The sequence below is a fragment of the Anabrus simplex genome, chromosome 1, assembly GCF_040414725.1.
Source record: "Anabrus simplex isolate iqAnaSimp1 chromosome 1, ASM4041472v1, whole genome shotgun sequence".
NCBI lineage: Eukaryota > Metazoa > Arthropoda > Insecta > Orthoptera > Tettigoniidae > Anabrus > Anabrus simplex.
The window spans coordinates 479,022,180-479,044,837 of record NC_090265.1 but is presented as its reverse complement, the minus strand read 5'-3'; the positions used below and the strand labels follow the sequence as shown (position 1 = coordinate 479,044,837).

At 41.9% G+C, this 22,658-nt stretch overlaps 1 protein-coding gene across 6 annotated transcripts in view; it reads left to right on the top strand.

The window, feature by feature from the left end:
* The first annotated feature begins 7,424 nt into the window (after window positions 1–7,424).
* The window catches only part of LOC136856968 (sodium/hydrogen exchanger 3), an 822,567-nt gene continuing 807,333 nt past the window's right edge, over window positions 7,425–22,658 (top strand). For all 6 annotated transcript variants that reach the window (XM_067135270.2, XM_067135273.2, XM_067135271.2 and 3 more), the window contains exon 1: window positions 7,425–8,134. In XM_067135270.2, the coding sequence (XP_066991371.2) occupies window positions 7,708–8,134 (427 nt within the window). In that variant the 5' untranslated portion in view covers window positions 7,425–7,707. The remainder of the gene's footprint in view (window positions 8,135–22,658) is intronic.

Genomic DNA, 22,658 nt, shown 5'->3' with positions numbered 1-22,658 from the left:
CTAGCAGCGAAGATTCATCTCACTTCATATTCGACCCGTAGAGAAACGGGGCAAGGGATGGACATACATACATATATAGGCCTATATATTCTAATTAGAAAATATGAATGTTAGTGAATGTAAAATTATTTCTGTAAAAATATTTACTTTGCGATGAAAATAATTTTAGTAACTAAGAGTAAATAAAGTAGGTAAATACAAGCAACTTATGTTTATTGTACAACTTTAAGTAATGTTAAGTATTCTCTCTTATAAAATACTGAAAGAACCTTGTGTCAATAATATTAAAGATTTTTCTAAATAAAATTTCAGGTCTACAATACGTCATTTGCTCTTCAATTTACCCACTCCATGTGAGTTATAATTCAGCTCTAATTCACTAATATAGCAAGACAAAGAAACAATAGTACAAATTTAAATGATATAGATTTTTAATAAATATTACACATTTCTGCATTGAATAGTACAAGTAGTATAAAAAATACCTAGAACACTATTCTCGCCCAGGAGTTTCTTCGATTCTGGAATGAAGTTCTTTCAAATGCTCTTCCAAGAATTCAGTTTTTCTACTTTATGTCCCGAGCTGTCAGTGGAGAGTTGGTGTGGAATGACATAAGTAGACGAATAAGCTTGAGTGGAACATTTAATCGTTTTTTTTTCAATTTGCTTTACGTCGCACAGACACAGATAGGTCTTATGGCGACGATGGGATAGGAAAGGTCTAAGACTGGGAAGGGAGCGGCCGTGGCCTTAATTACGGTACAGCCCCAGCATTTTCCTGGCGTAGAAATGGGAAACTACGGAAAACCATCTTCAGGGCTGCCGGCAGTGGGGTTCGAACCCACTATCTCCCGGTCACAGCTGCACGCCCCTAATCGCACAGCCAAATCGCCCGGTACTTTTCATAGTAGGAAAGATCATAATATGAAGATAAAGTTGGAATTTAAGAGGACAAATTGGGGCAAATATTCATTTGTAGGACGAGGAATAAGGGACTGGAATAAATAGGGAACATGCATGATCCGGGGTTTTAATTAAAAATATGCTAATCTGATTCAAAATTTCGTGCAGAATTCAAAAATGTGATCAGAATGTACAAATAATAACTCCAAACATGATAAAAATCTACGAAAATGTCACGTCACGCAAGTACGCGATCTCATTGGTCTGACGTCATCGTACAGGTTGACTGAATTAGCAGACGAAATAACGCATAGTGCGCTGTGAGAAGCAGGATACACTTCGCGTATTTCTACTTCACGTTAGTGTCTAGTATGATTAAATTCGAGGTCTATACATCGGATAATAATCTGAGTGGTATATTTTAGACTTAAAATGAATCCTGCGCAGACAGTGAGGCAGAAAACTTATAAATGGTGTAGAGTTCCGATGTGCAATAGCACATCGCATACCGTACCAAACAAATTTTTTATACATGTTCCAAAGACGCTAAAACTAGGGAGAAATGGATTTTGGCGAGCCGGAAAAATGCTGGTGATATATCGGAAAAGTCTACAGTTTATTTTTTTGAAGATTTTAACGTAAGATGAATTTGTTTGAATTTTCAAATCATTTTTCCATGTCAGCTGTTCTAGTGGTAAAACTTTAAATTTTAATGTATGATGCTTTATTTAAATGCTTCAATTACATCTTGGAATATGAAAGTAATAAACAGTGCATTAAATAATGCTGATTATTAAAGTATTCTCCAAACCTAACCTATGTTTTGGGTGATCCATGTCAAGATAATAAATCAAAGGGGTTATGAACCATTTTGACAGCTCTAATTCTACCAATATATCTTGGCATGGGACAGTTATGTATGTCTTTATTGAAGAGCTTAATTGGTAAAGAAATTTAGGCTATATCTAAATAGTCTATAATGTAACAAAGAATAGGCGTGTACATCACGAAAGGAAACAACGTGAATTTAACAAATGTATAACTCTACACAAAACCAATGCTTGTTTGTTGGGGTCTTATAAGTTAACAATGCTCAATTATAATAATTATCATAATATTAATGAAATAAATAACATAATTGCACACAGGTGAAAATAGTGATGTAGGTGTTTAAAATATTATCCAACTTAGCCTAGGTTTTCGGTTATACAAGCGAAGTCAATAAACCGAAGGGTAAAAATACCGCGCGAGTTGGCCGTGCGGTAAGGAGCGCGCAGCTGTGAGCTCGCATCCGGGAGATAGAAGGTTTTGAACCCCACTGCTGGCAGCCCTGAAGATGGTTTTCCGTGGTTTCCCATTTTCACACCAGGCAAATGCTGAGGCTGTACCTAAGGCCACGGCTGCTTTGTTCCCATTCCTAGGCCTTTCCTGTCCCATCGTCGCCATAAGACCTATATGTGACGGTGTGACGTAAAGCAAACAGCAAAAACAAAAAAAAAAAAGTAAAAGTCACAGCACCCAAAGACATTCCTGTATTGAGCGACTAAAATGTCACCAGGACACTTTTCTTTCCTGATATGCTCAGCTTGTTAAAAGCCAAATGTAATTAATGTTATTGGCTTCACGCCCCGCTAACAACTTCTACGATTTTCGGAGACGCCGATGTGCAGGAATTTAGTCCTGCAGGAGTTCTTTTACGTGCCAGTAAATCTACCGACACGAGGCTGACGTATTTGAGCACCTTCAACTACCACCGGACTGAACCAGGATCGAACCTGCCAAGTTGGGGTCAGAAGGCCAGCACCTCAACCGTCTGAACCACTCAGCCCAACTTGTGAAAACTAGATGAAGTCATATTTATCTTTATCATGTTTAACTTTTTCCCTCCACCAAGATATTTAATTCTCTTTCATGGGCCCCGGAAGTGGGTAGGCCAGTTGCCCCAACCATAAATATATATATTTTTTAGAAATGATAGGTTATAGACCTACAGTACTATGATCTTTCTTTCTTTCTTTCTTTCTTTCTTTCTTTCTTTCTTTCTTTCTTAATCAGTTTATCCTTCAGGGTCGGTTTTCTCTCGGACTCAGCGAGGGATTTCACCTCTACCACTTCAAGGGCAGTGTCCTGGAACGTGAGACTTTGAGTATGGTGATGAAACTGGTGAGGAGGGCCATTACCTCGCCCAGGCGGCCTCACCTGTTATGCTCAACAAGGCCTTGTTGGAGGATGGGAGGATCGGAAGGGATAGACAAGGAAGAGGGAAGGAAACGGCCGTGGCCTTAGGTGCCTGGAGGAGAAGTAGGAAAATACGAAAAACCACTTCGAGGATGGCTGAGGTGGGATTCGAAACCCTTCTACTCAGTTGACCTCCCGAGGCTGAGTAGACCCCGTTCCAGCCCTCGTACAATTTGTTTTCAACTTTCATGGCAGAGCCGGGAATCGAAACCGGGCCTCCGGAAGTGGCACACATTAACCACTACACCACAGAAGCGGACTAGTACTATAATGCTACCTATATGTTTATGTTAGTGCTGAAATCCGATTTCTTACTTTACTAATGCTGAAAGCCCGAAAATGTAATGTTATTCTTTAATAGGGGAATCAGTCCAGAAGGAAATATTGAAAGTGATGTGATATCTATCCAGGTTCGTTGTTATCCTAATACTATGGGTTACAGTACATTGCACATATATAAAAGACGCCACTTACAAACTTGCTTGTTATCCGCTAATTTCTGCGGCCACAAAAGTCACATTTTTCAAGAATGATGACATCTACACATAGTAGATTGACTGTGCTGTTTTGAACCTTTCTTCTGTCATTTCGAAGTTATTCGCGATCATGAATAATAAACGATCGGCTTTTAGCAACGGCTGATGCACAACGGCTGGTAGAGCTCCATGCGGTACTGGATCGTGACGTCACAGCGCGCCGCTTACGTCAGAGGCCGTTTCACTCGCCTTGCGGAAAGGCACTATTAAATATTTTTTTAATGGTAGAAAACAAGGCAACATACCACAATGTAATACGTTTACGTACTATTTCATTGGTGTACTTTTCAAAAAAAATATTTTTGAAAATGATGCATGTTCCCAATTTCCAAGTTCTTTGAAAATGTTAAAAAAAAGCTAGGTAAACAATTGATAGGGAATCTGCCATCATTAAATGTTTGGATGATTGATTGATTGATTGATTGATTGATTGATTGATTGATTGATTGATTGATTGATTGATTGATTGATTGATTGATTGATTGATTTTTATTTTTATTTTGCAATTGGCTTTACGTGGCACCGACACAGACAGGTCTTATCGAGACGATGGGATAGGTAAGGGCTAGGCCTTAATTTCGGTACAGCCCCAGCATTTGCCTGGTGTAGAAATGGGAAACCACGGAAAACTATCCTTAGGGCTGCTGACAGTGGGGTTCGAACTCACTATCTCCCGCATGCAAGTTCACAGCTGCGCGCCCCTAACCGCATGGCCAATTCGCCCAGTGATTGATTGATTGATTGATTGATTGATTGATTGATTGATTGATTGATTGATTGATTGATTGATTGATTGATTGATTTTTAAGAGTCCCTGTTCTGTGTAAAAAGCTAATAAATGGCCGGCAATAATGTAATAATGGACACGCTAAGTGATTGTTTCTTCAAATGCGGATACAACAGGTCGTATAGGCTACATGTATTTTCAACTTTCAAGCAAACCCTGTCACTGGACTACCGCCCTTGAATGGTGTTAAAAATGCCCTTCAGGAAATATTCCATTGAAATTACTTCCCAGAAATGTCTGCTTTATTGTTTGATCCTTATTTCAATACAGTAATGACGTGCTCAGAGTCTTATTGCACTGCTCCACTTACTAAAGTATCCTTGTTTATCGCCAATCCAGACAATAAAAGCTGTTTTGCCGAAACACGACACAGATACGTGTGGCGTGACGCCACACGACACACAGTTGTTCAGACTGAAGATGATGAATACCATGACTATTCTTACTTAATAATAATAATAATAATAATAATAATAATAATAATAATAATAATTTTATTAACATATTTTGTAGAATGACTGGCTTTTGTTCTCGTCAATGGCGGATTAAGTTCTATACATTTGTGACAATAAATATATCTATCTTTATTTACGCCACACGACACACAGTTGTTCAGAAAACCACATTCAATACCGAATCACATCATGAAAGATTTAATATCATTTGTATTCTTCAATTGCAAAAATATCAGGAAGACTGACAAAAATAATATTTCCGTAGATATGTAATTGTCCGCCTTTGTGGTACAGTGGTTAGTGTAATTAGCTGCTACCCTCGGATGCCCAGGTTCGATTCCCGGCTGTGCCACGAAATTTGAAAAGTGGTACGAGGGCTGGAACGGGGTCCACTCAGCCTTGGGAGGTCAATTGAGTAGAGGTAGATTCGATTCCCACCCCTGCCATCCTGGAAGTGGTTTTCCGTGGTTCCCCACTTCTCCAGGCAAATGCCGGGATGGTACCTAACTTAAGACTACGGCCGCTCCCTTTCCTCTTCCTTGTCTATCCCTTCCAATTTTACCATCCCCCACCAAGGCCCCTGTTCAGCATAGCAGGTGAGGCCACCTGGGTGAGGTACTGGTCACCCTCCCCAGCTGTATCCCCGACCCAGAGTCTGAAGCTCCAGGACACTGCCCTTGAGACGGTAGAGGTGGGATCCCTCGCTGAGTCCGAGGGAAAAACCGACCCTGGAGGGTAAGCAGATTAAGAAAGAAAAAAGATATATAATTAATTGCTAATTATACCAGAAAATATTTGTACAAATGAATGGGGTAGTTTGTGTCGAGACATGGCCGCGAGATTTTTTACATATGAATGAGTCGTGTTAATGGAGATAAATCAAAGATAGTAGTATCATTCAACTGTGTGTAATTTCGATATCACAATTTTACTATTTTCCAGTTATCTTGGGTAGGTACTGTGTGGATTAGGCCTTGTTTTACAGCCAGATGCCCTTCCTGACGCCAACCGTATGAAAAGGCTTGTACACACTATTCTGTGTTTCTGTGGTGCGTGTTGGTGAAGATTTGCGTTAAGATGATCACAAACATCAGTCCCGGAGCTAGAAGAATTAATCAAACGTGGTTATAATTCTCCGGCTGAGGCAGGAATCGAACGACGGCCCTATAAACCTAAGACCACTACGTTGACCATTAAGCCAATGAACCGGACGGTGAATGAATAAGAACGACCTTCTCAGATATCTCAGATCCGCTAAAGAAATTGATAAAACAATATCCTCCTCTTATTCCGAAGAATTACTAATGACAGTGGCGTGTGGTGAACACGATCGTCACCCCAGCAACAAATATATATATTCACAGCCCCACCACATTACCATTTCCGAACTGCTACTCACAGCATCATAACATAAGCTACAGCAAATTTTAAACCATGTACTTACAATTCCACCCGGTGACAGATCGTAATCGTACAGTTATGGTTTTCACAGAAATATACTAGGACATATTGTTTTTTAACTTAAAATCCTAATCTACACTGAGTGAGCGACGGTAGACGTGGGAAAGTATTCCTCACGATGAATAACATGTTATATTCACAAAGAATGCCACACACCGGGTGAATTGGCCGTGCGGTTAGAAGCGCGCAGCTGTGATCTTGCATCCGGGAGATAGTGGGTTCGAGTCCCACTGTCGGCAGCTCTGAAGATGGTTTTCCGCGGATTCCCATTTTCACAACAGGCAAATGCTGGGACTGTGCTTTAATTAAGGCCACGGACGCTTCCTTCCAACTTCTAGCCCTTTCCTATCCCATAGTCGCCATAAGACTTGTCTGTGTTGGTGAGACTTAAAGCAACTCGTAAGGTAAAAATTTATGCGAAACAAAACATTGGAATTTATATTTTGCACAACTTTTATAATGTAAACTTTTTTCATACAGCCGATATTAACGGAGAACAACCCAGTCATTCTTGAATTTAAAAAAGCATTTTCAGCCGTTTTTTCGTGAGACAATTAAACAAACAAACAGCCAAAATTTGAACTAAACCTAGTTTTGACGTTTGTGTACCTAATTATATAAAGAAAATTTGTAACGTAGATAAGACTGAACGAGCTAACAATGCATATTTCGTACTTGATGTGGATCAGAGTTCAGGATGTCTTGCGACACGTCATATCCGGGATATCCTACTATTTACGTTATGCCTTTCTCCAAATTTATATCAAAGGCTTACTTCTTCGTGTATATGATAAAAATTGAGTTATTTTGAGATGTGGTGGTTTAGTGCAGACTATCATTTACATTCTGTCTTCCCAAGCCACAGCATTCATCTAATCCCTGGTATAAATCAAGGAAAGGGAAAAAGTAGTTTCCACGCAGTTTCCAGCGACGCCCGTTCAGCTGCGCTTGCTGTACTGCTTACCGGCAGGCGCCCGTAGCCACAGGCGGCGCATGCGTTCACTGCAGCCCCTCCTCAAGCTCTATCAGCTGTAGTAGAGGTGATGGCTGCTTGCGTGCGGGCCCTGCAGTCAGTCCGTACCTCTCTCACATTAATACTATATCATGACACCGTTGCTGCTGTGAGAAGTCGAACTTGTATCAGCGTGCTGACCTAAATATGAAAAATAGATATTCCTCATAACTAAGGACATGAAATATTAACGTAGCTCGCGGTGTTATGAATGTTAATTATGGCAGGATGAAAATAAGTCGGTTGCTCTATATTTTAAAAATATATCACTGTTAATAACTGTTAATTCTCTAGGTTTTATGTGTGTTGATCACAATGTTGGAAATTAGAAAGGTGTTGCTGTTATTCGTGGTGGTTGTTTTGTTGGCGGTGTGTATATGTAAAGCGGATATAGCTTCAACTACATCGACCGGCAATAAGGGGTTGGCAACCAACCCCCCTGGAGGGGGTGGTTTTGCAACTTTAAATAGTGCTTATAGTTCGAATATAAGAAATCGCCAAAGTGATGCGCCCTCATCCTCCTCGGAATCTCCGGGGACCTCCGGGTCCTCGGAGTCAGGAACGGCCTCTACGGGGTCCACCCCGACGGAAAATCAAGCCGACGGACAGCAAGGGACAAACGCTCCGGATACACAGAAAAAAGCCATCAGGAGGTACGCGATTGCTGCTGTTGAATTTGCCCGTGTTGAGACGCCGTTCATCATTGGGCTGTGGATCTTCTGCGCCAGTCTCGCGAAAATCGGTGAGTGACCGTTTTGTTATTAACAATTTCCTGTTACTTTGCTCGTATGTTCTTTTGTTTTCTTCTTCTTCTACTTCTTTGCACATTGTTATTATTATTATTATTAAGAAGAAGAAGAAGAAGAAGAATTTGACAGGTGTTGTTGACATTTGCCGTCAAAAGAGGGTCGATGTCACTCCTTCGGGCAGGCAATGTCTCACTCCTCCTTTCAGTACTACTCATACTGTTATTTGCTTTACGTCCCACTAACTGCTTTGACGGTTTTCGGAGACGCCGAGGTGCCAGAATTTGGTATCGCAGGAGTTCTTTTAGGTGCTAGTAAATCTAACGACACGAGTCTGACGTATTTGAGCACCTTCAAATACCACCGAACTGAACCAGGATCGAACCTGCCAAGTTGGGGTCAGAAGGAGAGCGCTTCAACAATCTGAACCACTCAGCCTGGCCTCTCCCTCCTTTCAGTGACCCAATGTGTGTTGCAACATGGAGCTCGAGGTTTCACTCACTTGTCCGGTGTTCTCGTATGTCCGACACCCCTTGACTTTTATTATTATTATTATTATTTTTTTTTTCTGGCGATGAGAAAGGAAAAGTGTTGAGTGGGAAGGAACTGACCGGGGTCTTTGTTCTTTTCGCATCCTGATAGTGTAACTTCTGGGAGGCCTGGTGAGTCCATACTTTCTTACCTGCGTGATAATCGAGTATCGTCGTCATAGGCTTCTCACCAAGATGCTGCGGTTCGAATCCCGACCAATGCATGCAGGATCTTTGAAACGAAGAGTCACATTCCTGTGGTTTGAATTCCGCGTAAAACTGGAGGTCACATGGCTATGATCACGATACCAACTGTCACGTAAAACCACAGGCTTGTCCCTACTTTCCCACATTTCCTTTGCCTGACACCCTCAATGTTGGAGTGGTTGGAGCTCTTGCCCCCCACCCCCTCCCCTTTTAAAAAATTAATCTTAAAGAGAAGCTGATATCACCCACCACCCATCATTAGTTTCCTCACCCATCCCTTTGTACTTTTGCCGAACATTTTTTTTTTCACTGGTATCTTGAAATACTTCTGCTGTTTCGTAGCAGAGAATTTCTCATTCAGCATAATATTAATAGGCCAATTCAAAGATAAAGAACTTTTTATTTTGTTGTGTTGTTGTTAAAATGTTAAGCCTCCGTGGCTCAGACGGCAGTGCGTCGGCCTCTCACCGCTGGGTTCCGTGGTTCAAACCCGGTCACTCCCTGTGAGATTGGTGCTGGAGAAAGCGGAGGCGGGGCAGGTTTTTCTCCGGGTACTCCGGTTTTCCCTGTCATCTTTCATTCCACTCTCCACTATCATTTCATTTCATCTGTCAGTCATTAATCATTGCCCAAGAGGAGCGCGACAGGCTTCGGCAGCTGGCACAATTCCTATCTTCGCCGCAGGATGGAGGCTTCATTCATTCCATCCCTGTCCCGGTCATTGACTGGAAAACAGGTTGTTAAATGATGTTCTGGAAACTAATGTTGTAGCCTCGTAACTGATATCTTGAGTATGTTCTTCGACCGGCTCTTCCACTCCACCGAGCAAGTTGGCCGTGCGTTTAGGGGCGCACAGCTGTGAGCTCGCATTCGGGAGATAGTGGATTCGAACCTCACTGTCGGCAGCCCTGAATATGGTTTTCTGTGGTTTCCTATTTTCACACCTGTACCTTAATTAAGGCCACGGCCGTTTTCTTCTCATTCATAGCCCATCTTCACCATACGACTTATCTGTGTCGGTTTGATGTAAAGCAACTTGTAAAAAAAAATAAGAACAAATTTTCCACTCCTCATGAAAATGTAAAGATTCTATATTATTTCAAGTCCTTAAGCATGCAACCGAATACAAGGTCCTACACTACTCCATTGACAAACATAACCATACCATAGCAATATGCGTACATTCATAGGGCTAATAACAACCAATGGTAATGATCAAAAGAGACTCGGGGCGGTAAGGACGCAAGAAGAGTGATTTATTTCGATAATCGTCTTACAGTTGTCATCATTCATAGGAATAATATCCATTATATTTCTATATTTCTATCTAATTGCGGGTCCAATATATTAGATAATAATGATAATAATAATAATAATAATAATAATAATAATAATAATAATAATAATAATAATCCTGGTCTACAAAGCCAAGAATAACGGCGGAGAGGATTTGTCGTACCGACCACACGAAACCGTCGTAATCCGCAGGTTTTCGGGATGAGCAGCGGTCGTTTGGTAGGCCATGGCCGTTCGGGGCTGTTGCACCATGGGATGCGGGGTGGATAATAATAATAATAATAATAATAATAATAATAATAATAATAATAATAATAATAATAATAATAACATCGATTACTCCTCGGCGCTGAAGTCCATGAAGAACATTGACCTTTGTTACAACTTTCTTCCACATGTATCGGCCTTTAGCTGTTGTCCTCCAATTTTCTCGCATTCAATGCTCGATTTTTTTTTCGTGTGGCTATTACTAGCCGATTGCAGCCCTTGTAAGGCAGACCCTCCGATGAGGGTGGGCGGCATCTGCCATATTTAGGTAACTGCGTGTTATTGTGGTGGAGGATAGTGTTATGTGTGGTGTGTGAGTTGCAGGGATGTTGGGGACAGCACAAACACCCAGCCCCCGGGCCAATGGAATTAACCAATTAAGGTTAAAATCCCCGACCCGGCCGGGAATCGAACCCGGGACCCTCTGAACCGAAGGCCAGTACGCTGACCATTCAGCCAACGAGTAATGCTCGATGACCAGCCTGTTCTTCAGTCAATGACTACTGATCTCCATTTAGGACTGTCGCTCACGTGGCAGATTTCCTATCGTTTGTTTACCTGATCCTTTCTGCAGTTATTTCAAAGAAGTTTGGGAATTTATCAAACATCGCCCTTGGTAAATTATACCAATGTCTTACTCATATTCTTATAAACGAGTATTTTCCTCAACTTGTCCTCTTGAATTCCAACTTTATCTTCATATTATGATCTTTCCTACTTTTAAAAGCGCCGTGTTGAGTGGCTCAGGCGGTTGAGGGCTGGCCTTCTGACCCCCAATTGGCAGGTTCGATCCTGGCTCAATCGGGTGGTATTTGAAGGTGCTCAAATTCGTTAGCCTCGTGTCGGTAGATTTACTGGCACGTAAAAGAACTCCTGCGGGACTAAATTATTATTATTATTATTATTATTATTATTATTATTATTATTATTATTATTATTATTATTATTATTATTACTACTACTTTTAAAAGCTCCCCTCAAGCTTCCAAACCACCCTTCCATTGACAGCTAGGAACATACCGCTTAGTCGATCTTCGTCACTTTACTTCCAAGTCTTCCCGGCGCAAAGTTTGTAATATTTTCGTAACATTACTCGTTTGTCGGAAATCACCGAGAATAAATCGTACTTCTTTCCTTTGGATTTCTTCCAGTACTCGAATCAAATAATCCCGGTAAGGGTCCCATACACTAGAACTGTACTGTACCCTCTCTTTTCCATCCATACTGTAACCCGTAGGTACTCTCATAATCATATGAAGAGATCTGTAACCTTTATTTACAATCCACCGAGCTCGATAGCTGCAGTCGCTTAAGTGCGGCCAGTATCCGGTATTCGGGAGATAGTAGGTTCGAACCCCACTGTCGGCAGCCCTGAAAATGGTTTTCCGTGGTTTCCCATTTTCACACCAGGCAAATGCTGGGGCTGTACTTTAATTAAGGCCACGGCCGTTTCCTTCCCACTCCTAGCCCTTTGCTGTCCCATCGTCGCCGTAAGACCTATCTGTGTCGGTGCGACGTAAAACAACTAGAAAAAAATTACAATCCCGTTCATGTTAATACCCCAATGAATAACTTTCCTTATTTTAACATCTAAGTGATCCCCGTGGGTTACCGTCATCCCATCAACACAGTAATTACAAATGAGAGGACGTTTCCTTTTGATGGAACTTGCAACCTGACTTTTCACCCCATCTGCCATCATACCATTATCTGCTGCCCACCTCAAAACTGTGTCAAGGTCATTTTGCAGTCGCTTACTCCATACACTTAGCATCATCCACAAAAAGCTTTACTGTGCTTCCAATTCTTTACTCATATATATAAGAAAACACAGAGGTTCAATAATACTGCCTTGCGGGACGCCCCTCTTAATCATTACTGGATCAGGTAATGCTTCATCTATTCTAATTCTCAGTTCTGTTTTCTAGTTATGTACCCACCTATTCAGTCACTCTTTTGTCTAGTCAGATAGCTCTCATTTTCATCAATAATCTAACATGATCTAACCTCTCAAAGGCACTAGACAGGTCAGTAGCGATACAGTTCATTTGATCTCCTGAATCTAAAATATTGCTATATTTTGCTGGAATCCTACAAGTTGAGCCTTAGAGGAATAATCTTTCCTAAACCATTCCTGTTCTCAAGACACACTATATTTCAAACTGTAAATTGTTCATCCGTTTTCGTAGCCTGTCTTTGCGTGGATCGTTCCATGTCATCAGTCCTTTCTTTCATTATAAACTGTTTTCTTTAAGGTATGTTTTACAAGTGAGCTTGTCCGATCGAGGAGGATATCGCCCTTTCCCTCCGGTCTCCTGGATTGCTAATTTTTTTGTCAGGCGAAGTCTCTTAGTCTTTTGTAACCCGACTCGCCCTACACTGCAGCGAGTGTTTACCATCATTGCTGGTGCACCTGGAAAGAGCAGCACCACCTCGAGGAACAAGCGAACACGAGTCAACGTTTTACCTGAGCCCTAGGAAGGGACCCTCGAGCCAGATTTCTTACCCCGTATACGTCTCCCAAATCTAAGTGAACAAGTCCTGGATAACTCAGAATGTGTCCTATCTTTTTCTGATTAGTTTTCTCCAACTCTTTTCCTGCCACCAGCTCGATTCATTATCGCTTAATTTAAGATGCAATCTATCCATCCCACCTTCAACATTCTTCTGAAATACCACATTTCAAAAGGTTCTATTCTCTTTCTTTCTGCGACAGATAGTGCCCGTTTTCGCTTCCTTACAACGCCATGCTTCACTTCTTTTTAATGCGGATATATCCGAAGTGAGGAAACTTAATTTCTTTAGAAAATCTTTCCTTGCTTGTGCTAGTCTGCATTTTACATTTTCTTTACTTCTGCCGTAATTAGTTACTGTACCATCCAAGTGACAATATTCACATATTTCCTTTAAATGTTCGATAACCAAGTGCCTCATCCAAACACCAGAACTAGGTGATGGGCCACCGATTACGCATCCTGAACCGGAGTTTACTTGCCTTAGGATGAACAGTTCCTCTCCGCTCCTCCTCTAGGTACTCATTCATACCCAATGTTGCTTAATTTCGGAGATCTTACGAGATCCGGTGTTGCGATATCGCTACACAGTTGATCTTATAGCATTTGCTAATCCTGTATTTCCTGGGCGTAGCATTGGGAAATGTGAGAGTTTAGTATTCCGTTTCACCGTTTATGGGGCTTGTGTCAAAAATATCCGTCATCCAAGATCGAACCAATTACCTCTGAATTTCCAATTTTCTCGTGGTAACGGGGTTCGACGCAGCATCAAATGCAGTTTATCACGTTATAAACTCGGTGGGTAGGAATGTAAGAACTCTAGGTGGTTTGTATTGTTCTTGAAAAGTGATTGAGGAACAATGCACGCCATACTCAAGTTGCCAGTTAAAGGCCGTTCGTGTCGTAAGTTGAAGCCATTAAACTGTTTATGTTGTACATTGACCTATTGGCGTATGTTACGACTTTATCATCTGTACTTCGCTTGTTTTAGCCGTCCGGCTCCATAGCTAAACGGTTAGCGTGCTGACCTTTGGTCACAGGCATCCCGAGTTCGATTCCCGGCAGGGTCGGGAATTTTGATCATAATTGGATAATTTCGCTGACACGGGGGCTGGGTGTATGTGTCGTCTTCATCACCATTTTCATCCTCATCACGACGCCCAGGTCGCCTACGGGCGTCGACTCAAAAGACCTGCAGCAGGCGAGCCGAACTTGTCCTCGGACACTCCCGGCACTAAAAGCCATACGCCATTTCAATTTTTTCTTGTTTTAGCCGACTTCACGCATTACAATATTTTCTGTTCAACTGAGTAGCGCACTTGGTGAGTTGCTCATCTTCTGTGCTCAAGGTTGTGATGTCGAATCCCGGAGCGGTCACTGACAGTTCCACGAGGAACTACGTTTCTAGCTGCGAAAATCAGTCAGCATGGAATTCAAGAATTCCTGCATGTCTCCTTGCTCGTGGTCATAGGATCAAATCTCGGCATGTTCGTGAGTGCAATGCAAGGTCTCATGTTAACGTCACGATACCAAGAGTAGGTTTTAGGCGCGCAAGAATGGTTAATAATGTTATTGACTTTACGTCCCACCAACTACTTTTACAGTTTTCGTAGATGCAGAAGTGCCGTAATTTAGTCCCACAGGAGGTATTTTACGTGCCAGTAAATATACCGCCACGAGGCTGACGTTTTTGTTCACCTTCAAATACCAACGGACTGAGCCAGGATCGAACCTGCCAAGTTGGGGTCAGACATCCAACGCCTCAACCGTCTGAGCCACTCATCCCGGCGCGCAAGAATGGGAAAAGCTAAGATTGAGAGGGTAGCAACCAACATACAGCCTCTGAACTTGCCTGATGTGAATATAGGAAACCCCTAAGACCATTTTAAGGACTGCCGAAAGTGGCCTTTGAACACATGATCTACCAAATGCAAGCTTACAATTACACGAACTGTACCGCGCAGCCAACTTACTCTCTGTAGCCGTCTAGGAGAAAGCAGTAATTAAAGGATCATTAAAATTAAAAGCAATGTTGTATTTTTAGGCCTACGTGACTGCTGATACTGGGGCCACAGTCGCGAGTTGTCTTGTTTTACGTGGAATCCGAACTACAGGAACGTTACGTTTATTTTTACATCCTAGATGCACTGGCTGGGATTCGAAACACAGTCGCCTTGGTCAAATCCCAGCGTCGGTGTTAGTCTATTATTATTATTATTATTATTATTATTATTATTATTATTATTATTATTATTATTATTATTATTCAAACACCATGGCGCTACATTCCTGATGGGTTTTGGATTATCAAGGGACCGCTATTCAGCCTAATGGCACGTAGTTTATGAGGTGACGCGCGATCAGCGTAATGAATCCCCTCGGCCATTATTCTTGGCTTCCTAGACTGGAGCTGCTATCTCACCGTTGAATAGCTCCTGAAGTATTCTCACGTAGCTGAATGGACCTCGAACCGCCATCCGATCCAGGTGAAAATCCCTGAGCTGACCAAGAATCGTACCCGGTTCCGGATAAGAGGCAAGCTCCTCACCTCCAGAGTGCTGGGCTGGCATTATTATTGACAACAACATGTCTTACGGCTGGAGATCATCTGAAAATTTGTGTTTTGGAAATTAGCGTGTCAGAAGTGTAACCCTAGCAACCGTGCAGGCTGTGATGTGAGGTATGGATGGATGGTCAGACAATGTTACCTAGCAACCGTGCAGGCTGTGATGTGAGGTATGGATGGATGGTCAGACAATGTTACCTAGCAACCGTGCAGGCTGTGATGCAGGGTAAGGATGGATGGTCAGACAATGTTACCTAGCAACAGTGAAAGCTATGTCTTATGGCTGGTGGTCATTTGAAATTAGCAGAATGTTGATGGGTGGCCATGACCGAGGGACATATTTATGATAATTTGATTTTCGCAAAAAAGGAAAAATGATTTCTTTATTATTATTATTATTATTATTATTATTATTATTATTATTATTATTATTATTATTATTATTATTATAGTAGTAGTTGCTGTTGTTGTGTGGTGGTGCTGGTTGTAATAACCATTCTTTGTTCTTCCCGTTCTTCTCTGTCGTGACTGTGCTCCGATACTGATTTATTCGTGCGATCTTAATGTGGTATCCATATTTGTACCATTATAGGGGTGGGAGGATGGGGAGTGGTGTGGTAGGTCGTACAGGAAAGCACAAGGAGGAAAACCGCAGTGTAAAATCTGCTGTCTGTTTCCTGTTTCCTGTCTCATGTTGAGACATAAGGTGCTTGTGGGTTTTAGACTGATAAATCGTGCTGTTTGCATGTTTATTGAACATATTTTTTGCTTTGTTTGACACGAAAGAATGATAACGTAAAATATTTTTAAATACCTGTCAACTAATTCCTTGGTGAGTGACATTATCGGCTAATGACAACTTACACTGCTGACAATTTTGACATAGAAATGTTTTAGAGTTGGAGGTCATCTGAAAGTGTAACGAAATAGTGTTATATAACAAAATGTGGGAGACATGATGTTACCTAGCAGCAGTTCCTTGAGAGCTGCACAGGTCGCGGATGTGTATGTTAGGCCATCCAACAGTACTTCACATCACAGCCTGCATGGTTCCTGGGTAACACCACGTCACACATTTTATTGAAAGACATATTTATGGTCATTTGATTTTTACAAATGGAAATTTATTATAGTTTTCTTAACATAATTAGAGCCATTTATATGAAAATAATTCTCGGACGTTCCATTTAATCTCTTTCTAACAGGTTATTTCTCAGCATTACGTAAGTGTGTGTAACATTTTAAAATAGTTGTTTACCTTGGGGAGGCTCAGGTAAACATTAGAATTTACACTGCGAGTTCTGGTTCCACGTTTACGTCGACAAATCCTAGTCCTGGCCAACTACAGCAAGAGAAGCAATGGAAGCACACTCTGCGAGACCCGCTCAGTCGTTGCAGTCTGGGTTAACGTAACAAAAGCGTCTCATTAGAGCACCGGACTAACCTCCACAATCGGTTTAAGTAATAATAATAATATTGGTTTTACATAGCACGAACTAATTTTACGGTTTTCGAAGACGCTGAGGTGCCGGAATTTTGTCCGACAATAATTATTTTACGCGCCATTAAATCTGACATATTTGAGCACATACATATACCACCGGAGTGACCAGGGTCGAACCTGACAAGTTGGACTCACATGGCCAGCACTCTACCGTCTGAGCTAGGCAATGATCGGTTTGAGAGTTCTGAAAGCATGATGTTTTCTTAAAGTGGCGTCTAACTGTTTCTTACTATTAATACTGTCATTGGGTTTACACCCCGCTAATTACTTTAACTGTGTTCAGAATTGCCGAGGTGCTGGAAATTTTGTCCCACAGGATTTATTTTGCGTGCCGGTAAATGTATGGACGCGAGGCTGACGTATTTGAGCTCTATGAAATACTACAGGACTGAGCTGGGATCGAACCTGCCAGCGTTCTACAATCTAAGCCACTCAGCTCGTCTACCGGATTAAAACCCGCGATTTTGGAAACCGGAGGCCAACACTTTACCACTGATCCACAAAGAGAGTTTCTTTTTCTTCTTCGTATGTAAATGAAGAGAAGTGTTTTAAGAAGAACACAAACACCCAGTCCCCGACCCAGAAGAATTAACCATTCACAGTTAAAGTTCCAGTCCGCCCGGGAATTGAAGCCGGGGCCCTCTGATCTGAAGACAATACGCTGACAATTCAGCCAAGGAGCCAGACAATGAGAGATTCTTGCAACAACTGAACCTAATTTATATGAAGTTCGAAACTCTCTTCGGATCGCATCAGGATGCAATATTTTCTGTGAATCTGAATGTTTATGTTGAATTAGTTGTATCCCCAACACATCCACCATCATCTGTCATAGAAAGTCTGCAAGTCACTAATGTGGAGAGAGACAACTTCCCTTACTTTCTCCACTGAGCCAGAAGGCCGTATTACATATTAGTCTGCAAACCCTCCATTTCGTGCTTGCACTCGGTGATTTGTTTACTTTCAGCTGATCACTTTCCTGTGATAGGAAGTGTTAGACTATAACTGTAATCGAGGAGCTACTTATTTCACATCCTCCTTTCTAAAACATTGATAATCAGACTGGGAAAGTGCAGATTTTTATTTGTTTTACGCCGCACCGACACAGATAGGTCTTGTGGCACGATGGCATAGGACATAGGAAAGGGCCTTAATTAAGTTACAGCCCCAACATTTTCCTAGTGTGGAAATGGGGAACTACGGAAAACCATTTTCAGGGCTGCCGGCAGTGGGGTTCGATTCCACTATTTTACGAATACAAGCTCACAGCTGTGTGACCCTAACCGCATGGTCAACTTGCTCCGTAAAGAGGCAGAAATGTCCGAAGAATTTTTATAAACATATTGAAATACTGGTTATCTGAACTTGAAGGCAAACGTGATAAAACAATGATATACGGCTCTTTTCTAATAACACGCATTGCGGTAGTCCTTGGCAGTGATAAGCTGCTGATTTATGGTGATTTATCTCCGAAATAACTCACGAACCAATGATGCGTATCTTCCTCCCCATCAACGAAACATTTGATTGGCAAGTTGTTTTTAATCTGTTCATGTGATACTAGTACTACTACTGCTAATAATAATAATAATAATAATAATAATAATAATAATAATAATAATAATAATAATAATAATAATAATAATAATATGCATTTGACTTGACATGTTTGCTGCTATTCCTATTCGAGCACAGGGCATCTGTGAAATACATCAATTCAGTTCTATTGTTGGTCAGTCTTTTCACTTCGCTCCAGGTCCTTCCCATATTCCCACCAGTTCTTCTTAGGGCCACCATACTTTCGAGCACTTACTGGTTCCAATCGAGTACCGATCTTTTGATGACTCCATGGGCTTTACATCGCCATTTCCGCTCCTTTATTTAGACTTCAATTGGCTATTGTTCTGTTACCTCCCATAGTTCTTCATTAGATACATCCGGCCATCTTCTTACTCGACGTTAACTGTGCTTTATAAAGACTTATGGTTTCGTACCCATAAAGGAGCTTTACATTGGTGTTGCACAATCGGAATTTGGTTTCCTCGATATGTTTCAATTCATCCACACAGGGTACAGTTGGACAAATGTTCCGTTCGCTTTACTCTGCTCCTTCAACTGTAGAGAAAATGCTCCCAAGGCACGAGGGCTGTAAATAGTGTTGGCTACTGAGTGTATGATTCGAAGCAGTGCATTGATTCACTCAAGTGTTCGAGTGAATTGATTCACAAGAACGGCGAGCTCATGGCACACGATTCAGTTGACTCCCAGCAGACAGTGCTGAGTGGCGCAATCACGGATCAGTGAGATACAACACGCACACGGTTCATTATCGGCACACCGGGCGAGTTGGTCGTGCGGTTAGAGGTGCGCGGCTGTGAGCTTGCATCCGGGAGATAGTGGGTTCGAATCCCACGGTCAGCAACCCTGCTGCGGTTTCCCATTTTCACACCAGGAAAATGCTGGGGCTGTACCTTAATTAAGGCCACGGCCGCTTCCTTCCAACTCCTAGGCCTTCCCTATCCCATCGCCGCCATAAGACCTATCTGTGTCGGGGCGACGTAAAGCCACTAGCATTATCGGCACACTGGACATTGGCGGCGAGCCGAACTTTCGCTGCACCGAGACATACGGAGCCATGGGACACTGAAAGAATCGTACGATATAACGGACTCCCGCTCTCAGCTCATTTGAAATTAATACACATTTGTATTCACCGTCCTCTTATTACAGGGAGGTTTAAATAATAGATGGATTTATTTGCAGAGTTAAAAAGGTAGTCAAAACATCATTCCAAATTAACTAACTGGTAAATAGGTACCGGTAGGCTATTAGGTTCTTCTATTTATTAGTTTATTGAATCAGTATTATAACTTATGTTGACATTCGACAAGTAATTCAACTCAACTCTACAGCCTACCATATGACTATAAGTCATGTTCATGACCACTCGAAATTGTCTGTTTTATATTGGGATGAACCGTTCTGTATTTTCTCAGTTCATATGTCGCTGCACAAGGCTTCACTAATCGAATCACGAGATCACCGGTGTACGTGGACAGTGAGTAAGTGAGCCGACTGGCGCAATAAATTCACTGTCGGAGGCAAAACTTCACATGCCCTGATGAAGGCCAATGCAATTTGGCCGAAAGCTTGGCTTTAGTATTAATAAATATATATATAGTGGCTTTAATCCAGTTCATTTCTTTATTTCTTTAATACAATGAGCCACGAAAACTTACGTTCATTAATCAATAAAAAGATGTTGAATCAGAAAACCACAGGGCTACTGTATATCTCGGGTAGTCTATACAAAATATGACGATTTAAAAAATCCTCTGCCGATAGAAAGAGACATATTTTCAAAGATGACCGAGCGAGCTGGCCGTGCGGTTAGGGTGGCGTAGCTATGAGCTTGCATTCGGGGAATGGTGGGTTCGAATCCTACCGTCGGCAGCCGATAAGACGGTTTTTCGTGGTTTCCCATTTTCACACCAGGCAAATGCTGGTGTTGTACCTTAAGTAAGGCCACGGCCGCTTCCTTTCCACTCCTAGCCCATCGTCGCCATAAGGTGTGTTTGTGTTGGTGCGAGGTAAAGCAACTTACTTGATTTATATTTAATATGTGGACTACTTACTGCGAACACAGGTATTTTTACATCTAATTCTGTATATATAATAAAGTTCTGACTTTCAGAGAACTGTGGGAAAAATCATGTTAGTGTATAAAATTTGAGTTATGTCAGTTCTTCTCCTCCTCCTCCTTCTTCTCCTTCTTATTATTATTATCTACGTAAGTTTTGTACTGTAATATAACGAGCATGTATAGAACTGCACAAGTGCCTACTTTTTCCTTCATTCCATTTTTTTAACTTATTTGTTTTGTATTGTGTACTTACCGTGAATACAAATGAAATTCCCATGTTCTTTGAGATCATTTGAGAAAAGACTAGGCAAACAATTGATAGGGAATCTCCCACCTGGACGACAGCTCTAAATGCAGATCACTGATGATTGTGTGTACAGGTATTTTAAAATGTAATTCTGTATACTTATTTAATGGAGTTGTCACTGTGGAGGAAAGGTTTTGTAACATCAAAATTTGATGCGAAGAGGTGGCTGCAGGAGAAACCTGAATCTGAAAGCTGGATGACGCGTAGAAACGCAGTTCATAGAATGAAGACCAGATGGCAGCAGCAAGCATTGAATGCTGTTGCTGCTGTCTTATCAGTACACAGTACACAGATGCAATAGGAACGGCGACTCTAATGTGGCGTGAATCGGATCACTGTATCGATTCAGTAACCGTGAACGGAATCAAATGAATCGTTTGAGTAAAATGATTCGAATATCCCATCACTAAAATAAAGTAGTGGCAACGTAGTCCAGACACTCGCTGGAGATCGAGCATGTGCAACTAGGATATGGGAGCGAACAGGTGGCGCTGTTGTCGATGTGTAGTGCGCATTTGACGGGCATCCAGTTGGGAGTGTTGTTGCCGTGTGGTGTTGAAGTGAATAATATCAATTTAACCGTTCTAAAGCATGTTTTCAAAAGGTGATCAGTGTTCGTGGATTAAAATTGAGGTTGCCCGTGGTAAAAATGCATGCATGTGGCGAGAATACATTACCGTATAGGACGGTTGAACGACTGGCGTTTCGTGCGGGTTGGAATGAGACTGCGAATTTGCACCGCACAGGTCGGCCGTACATTCCTCAAGATCAGATTGACATCGTGAGTGGTCTCGTTTCCGAAGATCATTGATGGACTGTCCGAAAATTATCCGTCATCAAGCGATGTGGCACATGCTGACGAAATGTCTTAACATGATGAAAATTGCGTCCCGTTGGGTTCCGCATCATCTCACCGACGTACAGAAATGGCATCCACCTGGACAGATATCGCAACGAATAAGACGTATTTCTGCAGCGTATTGTCGCCATTGCATTGATGAGGCGTGGGCACGAGCCTACGAAGCTGAATTAAAGCGTCAATCGAATGAATAGCGTCACCCAGGTTGTACTTTATTGCCTTGAAATGTTCTTGATATCTTTGATTTAAGGCTCGGCCAGTCCTTCCTATATAAAAACTTTTTGCAGTCGTAACAACCGAGCCTGTAATTTGAAAGAAATAATTCGATACCTCGCACCGTGGTAATTTTATCAGCTGCTGAAGTTAGCCAATCAGATCACTTCGCGGGCGAATTCAAATAGGCTTTGCGAGGGTGTGTTTCTTAATCTGTACGTGCTGTAAGACCAGTATGAGTGCACCAGTCGACGAATGTAACTTCGCCAGGGGACGGGTGTGAATACATACCTCCTAGTCGGCAGGATAGCCCCGAAGCAAGTAATCTACGGTGACACGGGCTGAAACCGGGATTGGAACACTAGCACGGAGTGAAACTTGCACTGAGCCTGGATTTTCATATTCTCCGGTATTAATAGACACGGTGTCCGCCTCTGTGGTGTAGTGGTTAGCGTGATTAGCTGCCACCCCCAGAGGTCAGGGTTCGAAAAATTTGAAAAGTGGTGCGAGGGCTGGAACGAAGTAGTTTTCCGTGGTTTCTCACTTCTTCTCCAGGGGAATGCCGGGATGGTACCTAACTTAAGGCCACGGCCGCTTCCTTCCCTCTTCCTTGTC